At 35.0% G+C, this 23,957-nt stretch overlaps 3 protein-coding genes across 9 annotated transcripts; 2 read left to right on the top strand and 1 right to left on the bottom strand.

Moving 5' to 3' along the window:
• Window positions 1-46: 46 nt before the first annotated feature.
• Window positions 47-3,443, bottom strand: LOC110808105 (putative polygalacturonase). The gene is made up of 6 exons (XM_022033465.2): window positions 3,216-3,443; window positions 2,180-2,515; window positions 1,719-1,839; window positions 1,444-1,618; window positions 1,265-1,335; window positions 47-841 (listed from the first exon to the last, which is right to left on the bottom strand). Exons 1-6 carry the CDS (start codon window positions 3,225-3,227, stop codon window positions 168-170), a joined length of 1,389 nt encoding a protein of 462 aa, XP_021889157.2. The 5' UTR covers window positions 3,228-3,443; the 3' UTR covers window positions 47-167.
• Window positions 3,444-5,316: 1,873 nt separating this feature from the next.
• LOC110808104 (fumarate hydratase 1, mitochondrial) lies at window positions 5,317-12,370 on the top strand. Of its 2 annotated transcripts, none has more exons than XM_022033463.2 (18): window positions 5,317-5,464; window positions 5,572-5,726; window positions 5,835-5,952; window positions 6,167-6,316; window positions 7,268-7,378; window positions 7,537-7,620; window positions 8,054-8,152; window positions 8,258-8,308; window positions 8,409-8,458; window positions 10,074-10,155; window positions 10,299-10,393; window positions 10,477-10,543; window positions 10,673-10,723; window positions 10,883-10,978; window positions 11,251-11,349; window positions 11,447-11,476; window positions 11,561-11,626; window positions 11,962-12,370. In XM_022033463.2, exons 2-18 carry the CDS (start codon window positions 5,584-5,586, stop codon window positions 12,046-12,048), a joined length of 1,479 nt encoding a protein of 492 aa, XP_021889155.1. In that variant the 5' UTR covers window positions 5,317-5,464; window positions 5,572-5,583; the 3' UTR covers window positions 12,049-12,370. The 2 variants fall into 2 exon arrangements, with proteins under 2 accessions (XP_021889155.1, XP_021889156.1); XM_022033464.2 differs by having other exon boundaries at window positions 5,350-5,464; window positions 5,576-5,726.
• A 965-nt stretch (window positions 12,371-13,335) lies between these two features.
• FAS4 (RNA helicase family protein) lies at window positions 13,336-22,745 on the top strand. Of its 6 annotated transcripts, none has more exons than XM_088220676.1 (16): window positions 13,336-13,603; window positions 14,603-14,662; window positions 14,855-14,929; window positions 15,205-15,277; window positions 15,362-15,436; window positions 15,511-15,560; window positions 15,669-15,729; window positions 15,822-16,223; window positions 16,943-17,188; window positions 17,276-17,506; window positions 18,009-18,122; window positions 18,218-19,462; window positions 19,765-21,532; window positions 21,643-21,812; window positions 22,091-22,122; window positions 22,235-22,745. In XM_088220676.1, the coding sequence occupies exons 3-13, from the start codon at window positions 14,889-14,891 to the stop codon at window positions 21,253-21,255; spliced, it is 4,029 nt and encodes a 1,342-aa protein (XP_088076802.1). In that variant the 5' UTR covers window positions 13,336-13,603; window positions 14,603-14,662; window positions 14,855-14,888; the 3' UTR covers window positions 21,256-21,532; window positions 21,643-21,812; window positions 22,091-22,122; window positions 22,235-22,745. The 6 variants fall into 6 exon arrangements, with proteins under 6 accessions (XP_088076802.1, XP_088076803.1, XP_021889146.2 ...); XM_088220677.1 differs by having other exon boundaries at window positions 22,027-22,122; XM_022033454.2 differs by lacking the exons at window positions 22,091-22,122; window positions 22,235-22,745 and having other exon boundaries at window positions 21,643-21,924.
• Window positions 22,746-23,957: the final 1,212 nt, after the last annotated feature.

Below are 23,957 nucleotides of genomic sequence, written 5' to 3'. Positions count from 1 at the left end.
TCCACAACTTAACTGCAATATGAGAATGAAGGAAAAGAAAAAGAAAGATTCTAAAATTGATGTTATTGAAAACTATTCTTTCCGAGTCAGAAGTATAATGAAGGGTGCTCGTAGTCTCTTTATATACATGCAGTGGAAGAAATGAATGTCAATTTTGAAATCTGATCTCACAAAATTGCAGTACCACCACTACTGGGATGCAAGATAGAGAAACAAAAGGAAGCATTTACAAATGAGCTCTGCAGATTAGAGCATGGTTCAGGGGATACCCTCTCAGAGGAACCAATAACATAAGAACAGAACCATGAGGCATAAGATTTTGAAGTAATGGAGAAGGTAACATTTGACAGACAAATTGATGTGAAAGGCCATTGATAAATTCCTGTGAAATTCCCAGCAAAACCTACATTTCTGCCAACCACGTTCTTAAATCCGATGTTTTTAACAGCTGGTATTGCAGTAGAATCATATTTGTCATCCGGGTGGCGGCCACAGTCACCTACAGCACCAATTGCCAGCTGAACATTATCAATTTCTGTATCTGATATAAGGATGTCTTTTATGTAACCTCCTCTGCCTGCTGTTGTCTTTAGTTTGATACCAGAAAGGGAGTTGTACACGTAAAGGTGCTCTGCGAGTACGTTTGAGATGCCTCCGGACATCTCACTGCCAATTGCTAGGCCAGAGCCCGAAGAGGACTGAAGGTGAACTACCCGGATGTGAATGTTCGTGGTAGGTTTGCCGTAGGCAATTCCATACTCATCCCAACCGCTCTTCAATGCTATTGCATCATGTCCCATACTAATGTTGCTATTCTCAATGCAGATATTCTCTGAAGAATCTGAAAATAAAACAGTTTTATATGTTACATAACAATATACATCAATAACATATAACAATAAAATGTCAATATATGCTCACTCTAGGTAAAAAAGAAAGTATTTCGTGCAATGGATAATACTAAAATAATAATATAGTTCTAGTTATGGAACTATATTAGTTATATAACTTGTATTTCAGCTCTAGAAGTGAATTGGGGAGAAATGACAGAAAAGATCTGGTACAAGCAGGGCAATTCTGCAAATATAACCCTCAGTATCTGCTAGTTGAGGGTTGTGCTTATGAGGAAACTAAAAGGACTTGCTCTTTTCTTTTGTGGGGGTGGGGGAGGGGGGGAATTTAAAATAAAAAAGATACAACTCAACAGAGGATATCCAAGCAATACATTAAGTAGCCTTAAAGTACTGAAAATTATTTAACAAACCTGGGACTACACCACTAGTATAAGGAGATTCAGAATAAGCATTAGCTGTTATGTTCTGAACTTGCACGTTACTGCATGACATTGCAACTAGATGTATCACCAAACAAATCCAGCTCTTATAAAAATATAAACAAATAAACACTTATATAGAACTTTGACACCAAGCTATCAACCAATACCTGCAATATACAGGGTGAATCCCCCAAGCTGGAGGATTCAGGAAGGTTAAATTCGAAACAATGACATCTTTGGAACTAATGAATTCCACAAGATGTGGCCGGCTGTAGTTCAAGGCATGAGAATTGAACATCTCCCACCAAACAGATCCCTGGCCATCAACAGTCCCATTATCACCTGGCGTAATTTGTGAGTGAGTTGTTTTGAGGGAAAGTTTGATGCTCATAAAGAAAACAAAAGGTAAACTTAAAGCTCGAAATAGAGAGATAATCCATGCCTGTTATAACCACATTAGTCAAATTTTCTCCATTAATTAAGCTACGGTATCTCCCAGCATGCCCTTCAATTCCTTTGCCGTAAGATGGGAGAGCATCAGCTACTCCCCAGTGAGCCAAATCCTGAAAAACCAAAATAATTTAAGCACAAACAAATCTCAAACCCTACCCCCAGTTTGAGTTTCAGCTTTAGTTGTTGGGTTCATCTATTATATAAAAGCATCTTTGATGTTTGATTTTCTAGATTCATTTTGCGTTATTAAATAAGTTGAGTACATCATTTCCCCAGACTTGTTTCATCCTTTAACAACTATCAGCATATTTACTTACAAACATATATGAATTTACAAAATCAAAACTCTTTTCCATAAGTAAATAAGCTGTAAGTTTTTTCTTTTTTTCTTCTTCAGTTTTGTTTCCTCTTAGAAGCATTAAAAGGCAAGTATGTTGGTCAGAAGATAACCTGAGATGCAAGAATTGTGGCACCTCTTTCAAGAAAGAGGGTAAGGTGACTGGTAAGGTTAAAACTTCCGGTAAGCCACCTGCCGGCTGGGACATAGAGCTGAGCACCTCCTTTATCAGCAAAGGACTTGAGGTAGAAAATGGCATTTTGGAAGGCAATTGTGTTCAAAGTTTTTCCATCAGCAACTGCCCCAAATTCTAAAATGGACACACTGTGAGGCCTGGGTTCCAAAGGTTTGGTGCCTTTGCAATATCCCAGATCATTTTCTTCTTTAGTCCTGAAATTTCTACTGTTCTCAACAGAGCTTGTTACTGTTACAAACAAAAGCAGAAAAACCTGAAAAGAAACAAACAGAAAGAAAAAGGTAAAACAAAAAAAAAAAAGAATTCAACCCAATACTCAGCCTTTAAGTAAGGATTCCACATGTTAAACAGATTGTCAAGAAAGGACAAAGGGATAAGAAAAAGAAAAGAAAAAGATGGCAGCAAGGAATAATTGGTTTCTAGCTTCATGACTTTGAGAGAGAACTCCGTGAAAACAGTACTAATAGCTCACACAACTGAAAATGGAGGAGATGCAGAAAGCTTTCTGGACATAATGATGGACAAATTGGGGATAGCCGAAGAAGCCTTGAGCTAAAATCAATGGATAAATAGCTTCTTCTCCATGTTCCAAACAACTCTCTTGGTCATAAAGACAACCACGTAAGATGCTAAGGCAAACAAGATAAAAATGCAGAAGCATTTGCACTGTAACTAAACTCTCTTCAAACCCAATCAAAACGATGACGATTCAGATAAACTTAACCGACTCCATAGATCCTCAAAGATAAAACATAACTAAAAACAGACAATTCCAGTTCTTAAATGAACAAACTTCGTGTCAGATACGACAAAAACCCGATCACCCACTACAAAATTCAATACAATAGACCAAAAAAAGCCATTGAAATAACAGGTTTATCCACACACCCAGATAAGAAAACCATCATAACCATATGTTCAAACAGGAAAAAACATAAAGAGAACGTACTTACTATCCTCTTCATGAATACTAGCTTGTTTAGAAACTCAACCAGAGTTAGAGGCAGAAGCGAGGTGGGCAGTAAAGAACGGTAAGGAAAATTAACAGTATTGCGTGAAATTGAAGAGGAGGAGGAAGAAGAAGAAGAAGAAGACGACAAAGAGGAGGAAGAAGAAGCAAGGAGAAGGAGAGTAGGGAGAAAGAACAGAGAAACCTTGCGTTAATGCATAATAAAACGCCAATCAAGTACGTGAAAACAAGAAAACAAACGGGTGGTAAGTGAAAACGACAGCTAAAAAATAAAAATAAAATGCCAGCTCATATCATAATCTTCAACTACGTATTTAAATATTAATTAAATATTAATAAAATAGATATGGTGGTATAATCTTCTGCGGCCAGGAACAGGCTATTTTGGCACGTGGATTTTTGAATGGTGGTAGTTGTTGGTGTGGGACCCGGCTAGAAATGCCAGGCTGGCGCATCATCTTGCCAGATCAGAGCTCTCTCTGCCGCTTCTTGTGGAGCCGGCTAACACCACTCTCTTTTAAGAAGTTGTGTTTGGATTTCAGACAACGCTGTTCTGAGTTTGTGTCTTGTCTTTCAACTTTCCATAAATGGAATATTCGAGTGGGTAATTAAATTTTCTTTTGCATCAATTGAGAAATTATAATGAATAGCCTTTTCCGTTACTCTAATTATTTTTTTATTATAAAATTTACTTTATGTAATAATAATAATTATTGTTGTACAAATCAAAGTGACAGATAATATTAATAAAATAACTTATAATAATTAAAAATAATGTATTTTCTTAGACTAATTCAATTTTTTTTTTTAATTTTTGTATACATTCATTGTATTAAATAATTTCTCAACTTATAATGGATTGTACAATACTCAAAATTAACCTTTTATGAATTACCATTTACACTTAATAGAATATATGTTCTTTTTTATAATTACTCCTCATTTTTTTTTAGTTTGAATCAGTGGAAAAATCTAAATTTCTATTAAAAAAAATTAAACACGTCTTATTTATTTTTTGAATTTTTTTTTTTAAAACCAAAGTATATATTCATAGACATGGTATTATTTACTGTCACAAGTTACGATAATATTGTGTTTTACTTTATATACAAGTCCCTATAAGCTATTAAATAGCAGAAAAACTCATAAAAATAAAACAAACAAAAAAAAAGTTTATAACACATTTAGCAGTTGCAAGACACCCATGATTTTCCCATCCCTAATTTATTCAAAGAGAACAAAAATCTTTACGTCAGTTTTCTTTTATTAATTTCAATACTAATTTTTCAGCACTTACTTATCTTCGGTCAAATTTTAAGAAATTAAGATTGACATAATTTTTAATTTTTAATTTCTAAATTCATATATATATATATATTATTATTTATAGATGTATTGAAAACATTGCTATTTATGTAAAAAAAAATGAAATAATTAAATTTCATAATTTAATCACCATTTTCACTATATTTAAATATATATATATATATATATATTTAAAAAAGTGATGCCTAGATGAGAAGCATCTTTGCCTCGCACGGAGCATAATATTATACACCGTATTCGTGTACGAGTACCCCACACGCTATATACCATATCTGCCAAAGGAAATTCAAGCCTACCACCTCTCCACTAGTCAGCTATTATGACACGAGTTGGTGCATGTAATGGCCCCATATTAAGCATAGGAAAGTAAGTAAAGCAGGGGTCCCCTCCCTCTCCCTACACCGCTTCTTAAACTTGGGCTTTCCCCTGAATCCTCAAGGGTATCCAATGAATTCACTTTCCCAATTTATGTTGACTTTAACTCGCATACTTTTTTAATAAATTATTAATAATATAAACAAATCATTCATACATTTCATTAATTATGTGATATTTATTTATTAACGAGTTTTTGATTTAGGTCTGTTCTATTATTGTCCGGTCGGTCCAAATCACTATGGATCGAGATATTCACCGGAGCTCAAGTTTCAATAAAATCAGCAAATGGACGTTGGATTTCAAGTCTCGATTGATGGAGCTATATTGGGCCGGGCTGGAAATCTGAGTTAAAGCCCAAGTACTCGGGACCTCGGAGGCATGCAAGCCCATATTAAAATTTATTGTTTATAATTGGCATACAGTATCACTTCGATTCCCACTTTCCCACACTCTCTCCTCCATCGTAGTTCCCCGGCTGCTCCAATTTCATCGTCATCCTTAATCTTCATTTCCAGCTCTACTGATTAGGTAATCATTTATGAATAGTTTATTGTTGTTTATATACGAGCCGTATATACATATACACTTTTTGTATATGTATAGTTGATGTGTGTGTGGTTTTGGTCTTGGAATAGGCAGGGAAGGAGATGGCCCTGTATGTTGTAGCACGGCGGCTCTCCGGTGGATCCGCAACCGCGCAGTTGCGTTACGCCACCTGTTGGAGATTCTATTCGACGTCGTTTAGGGAGGAGAAGGACACATTTGGACCTATCCTTGTTCCCTCCGATAAGTTCGTTGTTCTCTCATTTTCATTTTATTCTTTTCCTTCCCTCATGCTTCTGATAGCTGAAGATTTTCCCTAAAAAATTTGTGTAATCAACATCGACGTGTATTTCAGATTATGGGGAGCCCAAACTCAGAGATCCTTGCAGAATTTTGATATCGGCGGCGAGCGGGAGCGAATGCCCGAGCCAATTATTCGTGCCTTTGGCATCCTCAAGAAATGTGCTGCTAGGGTTCGTCCTTCTTGTAGATAATTAAAACTGCATGTCAATGCAATTTCATGTTGGACTTTATAGAAGTCCTAGTTCTTGATTTAGCTTCTCATTGCTTACTGTGGAATGAGCATATAGTTGTGCTCTCTACTCTCGCTACGAGGACATTGTGCTTAGTTGTGATTTTTAATGAGTTGTGGGGTTAGATTTTATGCATTAGTTTATTCTGATGCAGGTGAATGTGGAGTACGGTCTTGACCCGACCATAGCAAAAGCAATAATGCAAGCAGCGCAGGAAGTGGCTGAGGGGAAACTTAACGATCATTTTCCTCTAGTGGTGTGGCAAACTGGCAGCGGCACTCAGAGTAACATGAATGCCAATGAGGTCAGTGTTTGCCAGTTCTTCCTATGTTTTTCTCTGTCTCCCTGTGTCGCCGGTTGTAACTAGAGTATAGTTATACTGATTCACGACTTTGCTCTATGCTCGACTGTTCAGCTTCATTTGCTTTTTATTTGTTTGCCCCTTGTGAATTTTGAAGCGAGCTCTGGAAGCATTTTTAATATAAAGTTATGTGATCTTTTACTTAATTTGACTTGATTGTAAATATGTTTTGCACACCATAGTGCCACTTCTCTATGCGTGCATTATCATGATTGTAATTTATCTGATGTATGCACCAAACTGAAGCATCTAGGGTAAGTGTTGGCAAGAACTGCAGTGCATTTTAGTGTTGCAGAATAATTAGAGGGTTTTTGGGATTGCTTAAAGTTAAAGCAGTAAAATGCTTTAAGCTACTTAAAGTAAATAGTTTGTTACTTGGAAAATAAGCAGTTACGTGTTTGGATAAAGTGCCGATTGTTAGAAATAAACACTTTTTTTGTAGAGAAGTTAGTGGAAAAAAATATCTATTATAAATATATTTATGATTTACATTGTTATTCATTGTTAATTTAAGTGGATATGAATAGAGTATTAAGTAATTTTGGTAGATAAAAAGATAAAAGCCTAAAAGGTTAAAAATGAGGTTTTTCTTTTACATTTTTAAAGCCACTTATAACAACTTAATAAGCACCACTTATTAAACAGAAAGATTTGAAATAAAGTGCTTAAAAGCTGCTTATAAGCATGAAATAAGTGATCCTAAATGCCCTCTAAGTCTATACAACGCCGTGATTAATCTTTGGAGCATCTTACCAAAGGCTATGCATATCATTATATAATATTGTTTTCATTAGTTGATCATCTTTTTTTTTCTTAATTTTAGAAATCCTGACCTGATGTTTAATCATCTATTGGTATCAATGTTTCATTTAGTTTATAACTGTGGATTTCTAGGTTATTGCTAATAGAGCTGCTGAGATCCTTGGACACAAGCGTGGTGAAAAATTTGTGCACCCTAATGATCATGTCAACAGATCACAGTCATCTAATGACACATTCCCAACTGTGAGTTAGCTTCTCATTCTTCTCAATATGCTGATGCTTGGCTTGTAATTACTAAAACTGTTAGTTACCTCTGTGAATTGTTATGTGCACGGTCCTTGTTAACATGGTCAGGTCTTATGATAATTGCTTATTTTTTGTTTTTTTTCTTGGTTTTCCAGGTAATGCACATTGCAGCTGCAGTGGAAATTAATTCAAGACTGATACCAAATCTGAAAAATTTACATACTTCACTATATTCAAAGGTTTGATTTTTGTTTTCTTTTAAAGGAAAATATGTGCATGATGGTGAAATTATGTGTGCTGCTGCTATATCTTTGCAATGATATTTTTGGCACTACACAGTAGGGAATATCTTTAACTTAAACATAAAGATTGCTTTTGGATTTTTTCATCCTGGTGATTTTGTAACCAGATAAGAGTTTTTTTTTTTTTCACTTGAAGTCTGAAATTTATATTTGATATCCCTGATTCTTTCTTCTGGTCAGGATTCCTGGTTCATTTATGAGCTAGTATTCTGTTTTGTTGTTATGCTTGTTGCTTTCAAATTTCTGATTCACATGCTTTTATCTCTTACGTCTTATTAATGTCACTTTGTTTACATTTGCATGTAGTTCATTTTTAAATTGGATAGAGTCACAGTCTAGACTAATTTGATGTTTTGGTTGTTTTCAACAGTCTGTTGAATTCAAAGATATTGTTAAAATTGGACGGACACACACCCAAGATGCAACACCCTTGACTCTTGGGCAAGAGTTTAGTGGCTATACTACACAGGTAAGCCCTTTCAAAACTTTCAGTTTTTTTTATTGATTGGAAGATGGACAAGCTAGGAATCATGTGTCAGTCACTTCTAATGGGTCAAGAACACTTTGTTTACAGGTCAAGTATGGAATTGACAGAATCACGTGCACTCTGCCTCGCATGTATCAGGTTTGTAATGCCTATTTTGAAGTAAACCATTCTGTTTTCTGTTCTGTTCTTTTTTCTCTTTCTGAATAGTTCTGACATATTGGAGATATCTTGTGAGCAGCTTGCACAGGGCGGCACTGCTGTAGGAACAGGACTAAACACAAAGAAAGGGTATGCATCAGTTTGAGATTGATGGGAACTTTTATATAAACTAGAAATTTTGTCCTAAGCATGGTAGCTTCTGTGTTGTTTATTTTTATTTATTTTTAAATCTCTAGTTTTGACTTGTATTTTTCTTTTTTGAAATAAAAAGTGTAGAAATATATTAACATGGTGCCAAACAACCGGGGGTACCAGCCCTATACACCAAGCTTTATAGTTTTGACTTGTATTTGCATGATCAAGTTTGATACCCAAGGCCAAAAGTGACAGATTATATATCTTTCCTATCGGTTTTTGTTGTAAACATATATTGGGAGAAGGCTAGGTTGACCCGTGCATGTTCCTCTGTTATATGTTATATCTGCCATTTAGAAATGTGCTTGATTTTAACTTTTTTTTTTTATTTGTGATGTATGACATTTTACTGCCTGTGTTATTTCCTAAGGTTCTTAGAGGATCTTTTGTTTAAAAAAAAAAAAGAGTTTTTGGAGGGTCTTTGGCATTACTAGAAAAGAATTACATTTAGTTGGTTAAACCAGCTGGGTTCTTATCTTAAAAAAAATTAATTATGTTTAAGAGGGTAAAATGTAAATTAGTTAGGCATGAATTAAAACCTACAAAGAGTAATTGAGTGCTTATTCTTTTTCTTGCTTATGCGTTCAGGTAAAAATTAGTAGAGAAATAGAGAGAAAAGGAAAGGAAAAGAACCAGTTGGTTTTTAGAGGAAAGAAAAAAGAAAAAAATTCTTTTTTGTTTTGTTTGGATAACTAACAATTAAAGAAGTAAATGCAAGGAAAGAATTATTTTGGTATTTTTTTCCATTTAACTTTATAAAGTAAAACTATGGAAATGATTACTTATAAGAAATGAGTCAATAATACCCTTTCGTAACAGAATTATAAATTAAACAATAAGATAAAAATTAGAGTTTTCACATCCCTTCGTCTACTTTGCTAAGCTAATATCTTCTATCAAACAAGTGAAAGGATGGTAAAGATCCCCTCCTTCCCAACCACCCCCCAAACCCAAACTTCTCTCAATTTAAACTTAGAGTTAAAAGTTACTTTTTAAGCATCTAAAGAAGCACCATGCTTATTTCATTACCAACATGATTTATTTTGAAGAGAGTATTTAGATATTTATAGGTACCAAATTAGAAATTCCAACTGTCCTGTTAAAGAACTAATGCAAAATCACGTGTTGGACACAGAACGCTCATGGCCAGCCTTTTCCAAAAACTTGCACGAGCAATTATGTGATATTTCATTAAATTGATTTCATTAAATTGATTTATATAATTTTGTAACAAAATAAATTATATAGTGAGTTTCCCTGTGTCATTTTTGTCCAGTATCCTTGTCAAACCATGAAAATACTTGTGTTCATGTATGAATCATTAATTCCATTTATGGACAGTTATATGATACTTGCATAAATAGTTGTTTTCACCTGATTCTTAGGAATTGACGTTGCTTGGCACTTTAAAATTTGCATACCTCAGATGAGAAAACACATAGCAATATAGTTTAGATATATTGTTTAGTTTCATAAAAAAAAAGTTGGCTACTTTTTCTCTTTGTTTGTTGATTTCTCTTGTAGTGTTCAATGTGCAACCTTCTTCTAGGTTTGATGTAAAGATAGCTGCTGCAGTAGCAGAGGAAACAAAATTGCCATTTGTCACAGCGGAAAACAAGTTTGAAGCTTTGGTTAGTCTTTTAACTTTATTTCCTGCTTCTTTTGTCTTACTAATAGGATATTAGTTGGAATGTTGTGAGTAGTTAGAAATTTATCCTATCATGTACAAGAGCAATATAGTTTTTCTCATAATGAAATATCACATTTTTTCCAGGCTGCACATGATGCTTTTGTTGAAAGTAGTGGTGCTCTTAACACTATTTCTGCATCCCTGATGAAAATTGCCAATGATATACGCTTTCTAGGAAGGTTTGGCATATTTTAAATAACATTTACTTTTCTTTCATCTTGCTTTGTATTTATGTATTTTTTTTTCTGTTTTCCTTCTTCAGCGGCCCACGGTGCGGTCTCGGCGAACTCATTCTTCCTGAAAATGAGCCTGGAAGCAGTATTATGCCTGTATAGTCCTTATTTTATTTTTGTCTTTCAGTTTATGTACAGAAAATTTGTTTCATTTCTCATGGAGAATAGTTAGTTTCTCCTTTTCTTGTTATGGCTTTTTTCTTATGCAAGCTTTTATGGTGTCAGGGAAAAGTCAATCCTACCCAGTGTGAGGCTCTAACAATGGTCTGTGCTCAGGTAATAACATTTCTGTTTAATAGATGGTAGTAATCAACCGGAAAACTTTTTTACAAGGAGTCGCTGAAATACTTATGAATTGATAGTTTAAATATATCGCATTTCATTAATGTCAATTAATTTCAAAACCCTGTTTCCGGCAATTATTTTTCCTTGCAGGTCATGGGAAACCATATGGCCATCACAGTGGGTGGATCAAATGGCCATTTCGAATTGAATGTCTTCAAGCCAATGATAGCTAATGCTTTCCTACATGTATGTGCTTTTTATGATTAACATTCAGTCTCTATTGAAGTTCTTCAAAAAGGGGGCGGGGGGGGGGGGGGGGAGGGGGGCGGGGGCGGGGGGCGGGAGGGGGGGGTCAAAATTTAAGTTGTCTGGAGCATATGCAAATTGTTATTGAGATCCAAGGTTTTCAATTTTGGTTCTTAATAAATTTTCTCTTTGTATTGTGCTTAAGTTTGTTAGTAGACAAATGTCTCTTATTGGCTCAATCATATATCTTTATGTATTTTTTCTACCAACAGTCGCTAAGATTATTGGGGGATGCATCTGCTTCCTTTGAAAAGAACTGCGTTAGAGGAATTCAAGCTAACAGAGAAAGGATATCAAAATTACTCCATGAGGTCATTTAATTCTTTATATTTAATTTTGTAGTGCTATATAAAGCACACCAAAACACACTGATCAGTGCTTTTCTGACTTATTTACATCTAAATGCAGTCTCTGATGCTTGTCACATCGTTGAATCCTGTAAGTTCTAAAAAACTTAAGTATGCATATCCTCCTAAATTTTGTGCTCTGAATAATCTTTCATTCTGCCTCTTCTGTTTTTAGAAAATTGGCTATGACAATGCTGCAGCAGTTGCTAAGAAAGCCCATAAAGAGGGAACTACTTTGAAGGTATCGTACTCTTTTCTTTCTGTGATATAATTCTGTCTTTTGATAACTTGTGACTAGTATTTACTGAAACTTTTAGTCAGCTAATGTTAAAACTGTTCTGTGATACTGATGCTTGTTAAAACACCTGAAGTTTTGGTGGGCTTCACTCCTTGAAATATCAAGTTACTAGTATTCATGTGCTTGTAACAAATTAAAATTTATGTAATTGAGATGGTGGTGTACAATGTGAGATTCATGTTGCTGTGCTGCTAATTTAGTTGAAGAACACTTTTTTTTAATAAATTTGCATGCTGGATAACCATAATTTTAAATCTAAACAAAGTTAAATCTTGCAGAAAGCTGCCTTGGAACTTGGAGTGCTCTCGAGTGAAGAATTCGATACTCTTGTGGTGCCTGAGAAAATGATTGGCCCATCCAATTGAGTCTTGACAAGCTACCAAGGACCTTCAAGTTCCAGATTCCCTGATTTAAGCCAGAATTTGAATTTTTGAACTGTGTCTCTATCAGTTGGATAAGAGAAAATAATGATCCTACAATATTTTTTTCTTAATTCTTTAAAACACAATATATCTTGAGGTTTGTCCATTAGATGGGTTCAATCCTTTATAAGCATTCTACTACTGAGGTAAAGTAGTTGTTTATCGGCTACGAGGGGAGAAAAAACCCCTCATTCTGTAAGATAGACATTGTATTGGAGGAAAGATAAATTGCAGAATAAATTTGAAGGAAATGCTTTACTATTCACTGCCTTAGAGCATGCAACATATATCTTCTCTGAAAACTGCATTCTGACATGTACGTTGTCTGGTCCATGAATAGGTATTCGTCTCTGGAAGCTGCCAAGCCTCCTCAGCTTCTTGCAAAGATAAGTAAAGCTTAGTTTGATGACCTATCATCACTTCCATATATTTTCTCTGTAAAATCAGGGCATAGCTTTGTAATTTGAGGTTATCTGGTCCCAAATTGCTGGAAGAAGAAATTTGCTTCCACCAGCAGCATAAGCATTGTGGCTTGCCTTGGTGGTTTTATCCAACAACGTAAGGCCAAGCGCAGACCAGGACACTGAACCAAGGGTTCCCCTCTCTGAGCATTCACTATTCTACACTCCTGATGAACCACAATGCTCTCATGAAACCGCGACAATACATATTTATTTGATTGGTTTAACTAAAATTAATCGGTTCAAATAATGAGATTGAGTAATCTTTAAGTATTATTTATTTTAATATTGATTGTAATTTCAAATGTGTAATTTGATAATTTATTATTAATTAATAATTTTATATTTATCATTTGATAACAAATTTTTTATCAACGATTAAAATATTTTAATTAGTGCACCGAATAAGCCAAGATCTCAACTCATTTAATGAATTTTAACAATCTTGCTAGTTTTCCATTAGTGTGATTATACATTATGGTACTGATAAAGGATATAATTATAAGTTTTAGTTAAGTTCTTAGGCATTGTAAAATCTCCAAGCTACATGATATTTACTCTTTTTGCTTGATTAATTGGATTTATCCTTCTCCTGAAAAAAGAAAAAGAACTTACATGCGTAACATATAGGCTTTTAGGGGCCAAATTTTTGACGACCGGAAACTTAGTAACCTTAAACGACATCGTATCATTGTTATATGTTATTTATATTAACAATGCAAAATTTCTCATTAATTACATCCGTACCCCTATTTAAATGCCACAACACTTCTTCTTCTTCTTGCTGAAGGCGCCGCCCGTTAGAATCTCCCGCTTGCTTCCTCCTTCGGAGACGCGACTCGACTCGACTCGACGCCTCCAAGCCGACGCCGCCAAGCGACACTGCGAAAGTCGTCTTCTCTTCCTGACGCCTCCAAGTTGTTCGGCCACGCAAGTCCCCGTTCCTCCCTCAGTCCTTGTGACGCCTCCAACATCTGCTATCCCGTTCGGCCACGCCAGACACCATAGCAGTTATCGAAGTTTAAGCCCTTGAAAAGGTCCGTTTCATGTAGAATCTTTAGATTGAAATTCAGGTATACTCTCCTTAGCTTTCTTGTCGACGACTGCCATGGTGGGTCTTAATTCTGCCGACTGCCTCCTGCTTGTCGTTGATTCTCTGATGTTCTTAGTCGTCATCCAAATTTGACAAATTCCATTAGTCTAACTATATCTTTTTAGTGAAGCACTTATTTGTTTTCCAAATTAGTTTCTGCTCACTCTTGTTTCCATTAAGCAATAATTTGTGTCTTGTGTATTTATATATATGAAGTTGATTTTGTCTCTCTTGCTTGCTGGTATAGAGCAGTATCATTGGGTTTGATACAATTTAGGTTTGAGTTGTGTTCGTCTCTTCATATTATTATGGGTTCTTACTGCCTTCTTCATCTAAAACTTTGGCTGTTGTATCTTGATCAATTTCTGCTCCACTGTTCTTTTAGCTACTTTTGTGCTGGTTGTGGAAATATATCCGTGACATTTGCTCTTTTTGAAATTTTGATTTTGAGTCAGTCTTCTTGTGGCTGGAGCTTGGTTAGTAGATTACAGAGGTTTACAGTTCTTTTTTTTCCTTGTTCGTTGCTGACCGGTCTTCAGTGAGGTTTTCATTTAGGACTACTTGTCTGTTTGCGGGTTGGTGTTGTTAATTGGGGACAATGATTTAGTTTGTTCCCCGTGTATGATTGTTTTAGAACTCGAGCTTTATAATAATGAAACTGAATATTACTTTTTAATATGTGTGCTTTTGTGTGGGGTTTTCTATTGTTACTGCAGTTCATTTTGCATATTTTCATTTTGCAGTAGTTTGAGAGGGATTTTTTAGAAACTATTTTTGTTTATTTTACATGGAACATTGTCTAATTTTTAGTAGACAATGTTTGGTTTTCATTTGAGGCTTGTTTGGTTCTTTTTAACATTGGACACCATCCCTTATCTATTTATAGATGTTTTTTATTTGTTAAATTTTGCATTTATCAATAATCTTTCTTTGTATTCTTCAGATATTTGTATAATGGTGGTTCACCTCTCTACAAGGAGTTGACAGGCGGTGCGGCCCCAAGGTCTCATCATCAATCCTTATTCTCTTTTTAGTATAATTTTCAGGTGAAAAAAGCTATGCACCACTTCATTTTTGCTCCAAACTTGTAGGTTTTGGCTTGTTTTCGGTTGAAACTACAAAGAAACACTTTAGATAAATGACAATTTCCCTTTCATAATAATTTCTTTGTTTTCTCTGGCTGCTCCTTTTGCAGTTTCGGTTTAGTTGTTAAAACTAGGAAGTGTAGTATGGAGCTCAGTGTCAAGAACATGGGGCAGGATTCATTTAGGTGAGTTACTTGTTTCTCGAAAATTTTATTCTTACGGTTTTTGTTCATTTGTCTCTTGTGAGTTACTGGTAGATGTAAGAAAAGCAATAAACTGTATTTTTTGCTCTTCTTTTGTTTATTTATCTATTTATCTTTGTATGTATGAAGGTGTGAATTCTGTTTATATATGCAAACTTAGCAGGATTATTTAATGAAAGAATCATATAACTGGCTCAATCAATTTGTTTGCAAGAATGTCAGCTTGAATTTTGTTCTTATTGCTTATAATATGACAGTATGGAAGGAGGAGATAGCAATGCGGAGATATTACCACCAAAGAGAAGTAACAAAAAGAAGCGTGCAAATGAGGTCTTGACAATGAGCAAAAATATGGCTTTGTTTGTGCTTGTACTATTGTTAATTAGGTTAATTGTCAAAACTTTTTGTGTATAGGTCTGTGAAGATAGCAAAGTAAAGAAAAACCAAAAGTTGAGCAAGTCCCAGAAAATAAAATTGAAGAAAATGGAGGTTTGTGTTTGCATGTGGTTCCAAGGATTCCCCCTGTCTGTGCTTATGTTTGGTATTGGGTCTGTTTTGTGCAGGAGGATAAGGAGAAAGCACTTTTATATTCAAAAAGCATTGAAATGTTGGAGTATGTTTTAGCTTCTTTTTTTAATTATTCTTTTATTCTTTGTATATATATTCCAATTTTTCTTGCAGCTTGTAAGAAATTGATATGTCTTTTCTTTTGCACTTCCAGGAAATACAAAATTCCAGAGGATGCATATTCTCTTTTGCGGTCTTCGAAAAGCATTGGAAGGGTTTGTGTTACTGAATTAGTTACACTTTCATGCTATTAATAAAATTTATGTTCCGTAATAATTTTTTCCAATGGGTATATATCTTGATGTAGGCTGAGACTCTGATGGAAAAGCGTAGGATGGCAGTTCAGTTTTCCAAAGCAGGTTTTGAAGTTCCACATACTGATGGATTTTTAAAGGGAAGAAGTCCTGATGAGACTTCTTGTGAAGCTGAAACTGATGTGGACAAAATTCAAGCAAGGGATATCTATGAGAATTCTCCAGTGCAATCGATTATTACAGAAATAAAATTTTTAAACAAAACACCTGATTCTTTGCTCTGTCCTCAGAAGCTGAGTCATAGTTATGAACTTGGTTCAGATGGTGGATCTAATGGTTCATTATTTGCTGAGAAAGCTTCTGCAGAAGTTAATTGTTTGGCTATTCAAGAGGGCATCAGCCTTTCTACCACAAAGATTCCTGGACATGATGACAGACAAATCTCCAATCCAACGGTATTTTATGTGCTTGGGTTGCTGAACTTCAATTTGATTGAACAATGTCGTGGCAAGCCATGAAAAGCATTTAAAAGACATAACCTACATTACGATACCTTTATTTGGTTTGTTGACGTATGGATCTGACACATTTGATTCCAACATATGGTGCCTATAACTAGATGAATTTAATTCCTTACCTTTATTGGTTGATATCGAATGAGTACACTGGAAACTAAACATCAATCTCCATATTATATGACAAATTTTTCTCGTCTATATTGATAGTAAATTCTAAAAGACAATTAGAAAATAGTGAATTCTAACAATAATTTACTCATCAAAGATGACAAATTTAAGGGAGGGAAGTATTTTTGTTACCACAGGTGCCTTTTATAATTTCTGTCTGCCATTTGTATTTTTCCTATTAATGGAAAATTATCCGTATTTTAGGAGAATCTAATGTTTTACATAAATATTCTTTTCAACTCATCTTTGAAGCTTAAGTAATATCTAAAGAATGAGATCCTTGGTAAGGATGACTAGTAACCAAGTCTCTGAAAATTGTTCTTTCTTGATCTTAAAATTTTCTAGTCATGTTGACTGGTAAAGTTACGCGATATGCATTTGTTGAGTATAGATTGAAGAATGAACTGATCAAGTTGTTGTAAGTGCTGCCTTTTATTTGTAGATTACTGTCTCTATTAGCTAATTTGAGGGGGTTTGGCATGGAACAGGATGGAGTAGATGAGATTAAAAATAAAGATGCTAGTAGGAGTACCAACCTTGCAGATTGTTCCTTACAGAGGCCTGTTATGTCTCCGACTGTAATCCATGTACTGAGACCAGATGAAGTGGAGAACAAAAGAAAGGATCTTCCAATAGTGATGATGGAGCAGGAGACAATGGAAGCTATAAATGACCAATCAACTGTAATTATTTGCGGCGAGACTGGTTGTGGTAAAACCACTCAAGTTCCTCAGGTGGGTCTAATTGATTTTACCTGCTTGGTCTAAAAACTATTTTATGTTCCTAGGATGTGTCATATGAATTGATTTTTCATCTTTCAGTTTCTATATGAAGCTGGATTTGGTTCCAAGCAGCACAGTGCTCGAAGTGGAATCATCGGTGTCACTCAACCGCGTCGTGTCGCTGTTCTTGCTACTGCAAAGAGGGTAGCATTTGAGCTTGGTCTTCATCTTGGTAAAGAAATTGGGTTTCAAGTTAGGTATGACAAACAAATTGGAGAAAGCTGCTCCCTCAAATTTATGACAGATGGAATTTTACTACGAGAAGTTCAGGTTTGCCTTCTTTTTTTTCTTTCTTATGAAGTTCAGGTTTGCTTTCCTTCCACTGGCTGTTAAATTTTGTTTCAACATATATAAAAGCTTTATATTGTAGAATCTTCGAAGCTGGATTTGTACTTGTTCAATCTTTTCATAAAAAGTAAATTCTTATCATGCCTTCTGTCCCCTCCTTTTATCTCCTTTTATGGGACATATATGGCTCTCAATATGGAACTTTTTTCTGTGTATTGAAGCTTCTGAATTTTTTAGGTATAGATGTCACGTAGTCTAGGTTTTTCAAGAGTTAGTATTTGTATGTGATGCCATAAAAAAAAAAAAACTTTATTCCATTCTGTCTCCTAGTATTAGAGGCAAAATCATTTGCTATCCCATATCTTCGCATGACATTATTCCAGTGGGATGTGGGGGTATTGATATTGATTTTTAAGCTTTACATCTATGGCTTACACGATGGTTTCTCAGAGTGTTGCTAGTAAAAATCCTCTTAATGGTGCAGAATGATATGTTATTGAGGCGTTATTCCGTAATTATTCTGGATGAGGCTCATGAAAGAAGCTTAAACACAGACATACTTATTGGAATGGTTTCCCGTGTAATAAGAGCCCGTCAGGTGAAGAACAAAAGGAGCTTTATTATTAAGACAATGGAATAGAATTGTGCTGTCTTCTTTATCTTTACTTAACATGGTTTCGTGTTTGGTGACAGCATTTATATGAGGAGCAGAGAAAGATGGTGCTATCAGGGCAAAGTATTAGTTCCGAGAATATTATATTTCCAATAAAACTTATTTTGATGAGTGCCACTTTGCGAGTGGAAGACTTCATTTCTGGAAGAAGATTATTTCGCGAGCCCCCTCCTGTTATAGAAGTGCCTACCAGACAATTTCCAGTGACTATACACTTCTCTAAGCGAACAGAAGTTGTTGATTATATTGGTCAAGCTTACAAAAAGGTCATGTCAATTCACAGAAGGCTGCCACAAGGAGGCATACTTGTCTTCGTCACTGGGCAGAGAGAAGTAGAGCACTTGTGTCAGAAACTACGTAAAGCTTCAAGAGAGCTGAACTTAAGTTCTTCTAAAGGGAATGTAAGAAATGAAGTGACTGACATCTCTGAAATGAGCTGCATTGAGGGCATGAATATGAAGGAGATCAATGAAGCTTTTGATGTCAATAGAAATTCAACTCATCAGGGAACTGACAGGTTTAGCTCTTATGAGAACGATTTTTATGATAATCAAGAGGATGATGAGTCAGATCACTCATATGATTCAGAGACAGACAGTGATTTGGAGATTATTAATGAGGATTGGAACTCACCAGAGCAAAAAATTTGTGACAACAATGACAATCTTGTAGGGGTTTTAGGAGACAATGGAAGCCTTACTTCTCTTAAGGCTGCCTTTGAAGCATTAGCTGGTAAAAATGGTTTTTACTCTAATCCTGGGAGTAGTAAAGAGAGCATGCCTGTTGACATTGAAGAATCCTCTGGGCAAACCAGTTCAAGAATGGAGAAGACAGAGGACGAAGATAGACGTCTTTGTGCTGGGGCCTTGCATGTTCTGCCACTTTACGCCATGCTACCTGCAGCTGCACAGCTACGTGTATTTGAAGAGGTTAAGGAAGGGGAAAGGCTTGTTGTTGTCGCTACTAATGTGGCAGAAACTTCATTAACAATTCCTGGCATAAAGTATGTGGTTGACACTGGAAGGGAAAAAGTGAAAAACTACAACCCTGCCACTGGCATGGAAACATATGAGATACAATGGATTAGTAAGGCATCAGCGGCCCAACGTGCTGGCCGAGCTGGAAGAACTGGGCCTGGCCACTGCTACCGTCTCTATTCGTCTGCAGTCTTTAATAACATATTTCCTGACTTTTCTTGTGCTGAAATATCTAAAGTACCTGTTGCAGGTGTCATTCTTCTTTTGAAATCCATGGGAATTAGCAAGGTGAATTCTCTTTGTATTTTGATATTTGACATACCTTCAATTTTTTGATATTCCACATATACAAATGCCTTCTTTGTTGGATAATAAGAATCATGTATGAGTGATTAATACTATATGTTTCCCTACCAAGCATATTCGTGGACATCACTTCAAAATCTTTTAAGCTTAAGAAGATTTCTTTTCCTCCGCTTCTGTAACTTTTTCTCTTCTATGTAATAATTTTTCCTTTTTCATAAACTTCACCTCAATTTTGAATCATAATTTGAGGAAATAATTCCTTTTATATTTTATGGATATTACAGGTTGCAAATTTCCCATTTCCAACTCCTCCTGAACCCACTTCCTTGGTTCAAGCAGAGCGTTGCTTGAAGACTCTTGAAGCACTTGATTACGATGGAAACTTGACATCGTTGGGGAAAGCTATGGCTTATTTTCCGATGAGCCCGCGTCATTCTAGGATGCTCCTTACAGTTATCCATCTTATGAGAAAGGTGAGAAATTATGCTCGGGCAAACAAAGTTCTAGGGTATGCAGTAGCAACTGCGGCAGCTTTGAGCTTGTCAAATCCTTTTATTATGCAGTTTGGGGGGAGTCCGGCTGATAAAAAGGACTTAGACAATGACGACAAATGTAATGCCTCTGAGGTTGAGGAAATTGTCAACAAACAAGAAAAATTGAGGAAAAAGAAATTAAAAGAAGCAGCAAAAGAGTCTCGTACAAAATTTTCTAATCCTAGGAGTGATGCTTTGACTGTGGCTTATGCATTACAATGTTTTGAGCTTTCTACAAGCCAAGGAGATTTCTGCAATCAACATGCATTGCATCTGAAAACTATGGAGGAAATGTCGAAGCTTAGAAAGCAGCTTCTTCAACTGGTCTTCAACCAGAATGTGAATTCTGATGTTGGACATGATTTCTCATGGCCCCACGGAACCATGGAAGATGTAGAACAGTCCTGGAGGATTGCCTCCAGTCAATGTCCTCTGCTATATGATGAGGAAGAGCTCTTGGGCCAAGCTGTCTGTGCTGGATGGGCTGACAGGGTTGCTAAACGCATAAGAGGAGTCTCTGGGTTGTCAGAGGGGGATAGAAAAGCTAATGCAGTTCGCTATAGAGCTTGCATGGTTAAGGAAACTGTTTTTCTTCATCGTTGGTCATCTGTTTCAAGTTCAGCTCCAGAGTTCTTGGTATACAGTGAGTTATTACATACAAATCGGCCATACATGCATGGAGCAACCAGTGTTAAATCAGATTGGCTAGTCAAGTATGCTGGGTCCCTGTGTACTTTCTCTGCACCTCTTACAGATCCCAAACCTTATTACGAGCCTCAAGCAGACCAAGTATTTTGTTGGGTCATTCCAACATTTGGACCTCACTTATGGGAGCTTCCATTGCATAGTTTGCCAATTACCAGTGATGTGCATCGTGTTGCAGTATTTGCATATTCTTTGCTTGAGGGACATGTGTTACCATGTTTAAGATCTGTCCGGAAGTTCATGACAGCTCCACCTGGAACCATTTTGAGGCCAGAGGCATCTGGTCAAAAACGGGTAGGCAATCTTCTTTACAAGTTGAAGGCAAGGTCTATTGATAGCTGTAGAATGTTAAGAAAAGCATGGGATGAAAATCCTAAGGTTTTGTATTCAGAAGTCCTGGACTGGTTTCAGGAGAGCTTCCACAATCAATTTGAGGAACTTTGGTCGAAAATGCTGCATGAAGTCTGTTTAGAGCCCCAAGAGCGTTACCCTAAGAAAACGAAGAAGGATATAAAGCGAAGCAAATTGCTTGTTTGATAGGTTCACTGGAGGTATAACTTTGTGGAGGAAGTAAAAGCTCTGAAAGTGGGCAGAACCATTAGCAACAATGCAGTTCTAGTGTTAATGTCTCTGCATTACACTGTGAGCTGTCTCGTGAATCTACCTTGTCTTCCTGTATTTCAAGATGCTTTGCATTTTTGTGGAAGATAACGTTGCCTCTTCAGCCTATTGAATCTTTATTTAGCCATTGTACTAAATGGCAAGCTAAGTTATTGACGCTGATAAGATCTTTGTATTATGTTGCCTGTTGCAGGTAATACTACTATTTTCTTTTTACTTCAAGCTATAAAGTATTCTGCCTTTTGTGCGTTTTTTAGAAATCAGGTCTTTTCCTTTTCTTCATGTTGCCATTTTCTTTTACAGGAGTGAGGATGCATTAAAATTCAAGAAAATGGAAGAACTTAAGTCGAAGGAGATGGAGAGGGAAGAAGCTGGAAGATTGGGACAACAGAGTGGATGATTGTTGGCAGTTCCAACACTTAGTAAATGAAGAATACATACCATAAATGTACATGTGGGATTTTCTGCCATTGGTATGTCATGCATACGATACTGAATTGTCTGTTTTATCTTGTAACTTGGTGACGATTTGGTTCAAAAACTCTGTTTGGTTACAAGTTCACAGCTCACAAGGCCATGCTAGCAGTCCTCATGTCCTGTTCTTTGACATAATTTGTAACTGTCATCATTGTCGGAATACATAACACATATATTAATATATATATATATATATTAATATATATACAGGAGAGGAAGAAAGAGATAAGGTTTATATTTTCATGATTATTCTTTTCCTCCATCTTCTCAACAGGCTACTGCCGCTGATCATTGGAGAAAAATTGGGTATTTTTCTACTGACTCTGATTAGAATTTTGTCATATCATTGCCTGGTGTAATTCTACATGTTTTTAGTTTTAATTTCGTTTAAGTTCTTATCGAGGAGATTACTATGTAGGGATTAATGCATTACTTGACGGAAGCGCTCTGGATGCAATGTATTTAAATGTCTTGCCTTTTCTTGTACTGGAGATGAAAGGTAAAAGACGGGGAGGTTATATGTTCAGTCTGACGTGTCTGATTCTTTGAATATTATTCCCATGCCATGGCTGTCTCCATGCGTTGATCCTGTTTTCATTTTCACGTGGTATCTTTTCAAGTGGACCTGCTGTGGGGCCTATGCTCAAGCCTCTGTTTGGGAAGAGAGAAAATTTTTCTGGGATCCTCCACAGAAAAAAACCATGTAAAATGGGAAAGAAATAAAGGAAGCTTCTTATCTTTTTTCTTTTTGGGCTAAAACATTAAAGGCGTGTTAAATTTGTAGTTGTAGAATTTCTGGTTAGTATTTGTAGGGTTGTTTCTTAGTTAGGAGATTCCAGTCAAGCCGTAATTTATGATAATTTCCAAAAGCCCCACGCAACTTCTGTAAATTTGGTTTTATTTGATATAAATGAAAATTTATTTGTTAATTAATTAAAATTATTTATAAATAGAATTTTATGTTATAAGACGATTTATCCATATGCAATTCAATTTATAAATTAAGATTTTTTTTTAATTTTTTATTTCTCTCTTAATTTTTATCATTTCACCTAAATTAATTTTGACTATATTAGTTAATATAAATTTTTTAAGTGCTCTTATTCAGTGCAACGAAAATATTATATTAATTAATTGTACCTAACTTATTGAGATTAATTAGTTTATTGACACATGTTTATTTTATTTATTGAAATATGATCTTATAAAAAATTCAGATACTAAAATTTAAGCATTAAGAAAAAAACAAAACATAAAAAATGAAGATAAGATATATACAATTAAATATATTACCTGAATTTTAAACGGGGAAACAAAGTGAGTGATAAAACTTTCAAATACACACACACACACATATATATATATATATATTAAAGCATTAATTAATTTAAAAATGAAACTTTTCATTTCATATTCTTGTACACATGCATGTTTATATCTTTTAAAATGGCTATATGTAAAATGATAAAATGATACTAATATTGTAGACTAATATGCACTAAAATTGTTTGATGATGTATTTTAATACATGCATCTAATTAATTAATTATAAAAATAATTAATATCAGTTTTAAAAGAGAAAATTCTTCATTTCATATTCTTAAATATATACATATATGTGTTTTTTTTTTTTTTTTTTCAAATGAACATTCATAAATCAAGAAATAGTATGCATGCATGTATTAAATCAATTTTAAAAACATGCATGCATCTAATATCGTAGAATGACACATATTAATGTTATTTGATTTAATTGTAAAAATAATTAATATTAATTAATTATGTTATTTAATTTCGTGAGAAAACAATCTAATTTTAAATATATAAAATAAAATTAAATAAAATTATTACGACATATTATATAAAAAATAAATTACTTAATATAATATGTAACATTATGTTATGGTGTTCTAGGACCAAATACTTTGTAACATTATGTTAAACTAGATTAGGTGAAATTCTAATTAAAGAAAAAAAATTCAAATTACTAATATCTGAATCCACCATTCTTGACCCTCAAAGTGGAAAGGTTAAAAAAAGAAAAAAGAAAAAAGAAAAAAAAGAAAAACCTTGGGTGTTCGCACGTGCGGCTAATTTTTTTAAATGACAGATTGATCGCACGTGCGAACGCCTTTGAAATC

This window comes from Carica papaya, chromosome 5, assembly GCF_054855325.1.
Source record: "Carica papaya isolate Zhongbai chromosome 5, ASM5485532v1, whole genome shotgun sequence".
Taxonomy (NCBI): domain Eukaryota; kingdom Viridiplantae; phylum Streptophyta; class Magnoliopsida; order Brassicales; family Caricaceae; genus Carica; species Carica papaya.
This window is presented reverse-complemented; position numbering and strand designations above follow the sequence as displayed.

Excerpts from the sequence above, each read along its gene's own strand:
- FAS4 (XM_088220676.1), top strand. The coding sequence starts at position 14,889 with ATGGAGCTCAGTGTCAAGAACATGGGGCAGGATTCATTTAG. Across the intron at positions 17,507-18,008 it reads TTTTACTACGAGAAGTTCAG|AATGATATGTTATTGAGGCG; the intron begins GTTTGCCTTCTT and ends TTAATGGTGCAG. Across the intron at positions 19,463-19,764 it reads AATCCATGGGAATTAGCAAG|GTTGCAAATTTCCCATTTCC; the intron begins GTGAATTCTCTT and ends TGGATATTACAG.
- LOC110808105 (XM_022033465.2), bottom strand. Across the intron at positions 1,840-2,179 it reads CCACAATTCTTGCATCTCAG|GATTTGGCTCACTGGGGAGT; the intron begins GTTATCTTCTGA and ends TTGGTTTTTCAG. Across the intron at positions 1,619-1,718 it reads GACTAATGTGGTTATAACAG|GTGATAATGGGACTGTTGAT; the intron begins GCATGGATTATC and ends AAATTACGCCAG.
- LOC110808104 (XM_022033463.2), top strand. The coding sequence starts at position 5,584 with ATGGCCCTGTATGTTGTAGCACGGCGGCTCTCCGGTGGATCCGCAACC. Across the intron at positions 6,317-7,267 it reads GTAACATGAATGCCAATGAG|GTTATTGCTAATAGAGCTGC; the intron begins GTCAGTGTTTGC and ends GTGGATTTCTAG. Across the intron at positions 8,309-8,408 it reads CTCTGCCTCGCATGTATCAG|CTTGCACAGGGCGGCACTGC; the intron begins GTTTGTAATGCC and ends TCTTGTGAGCAG.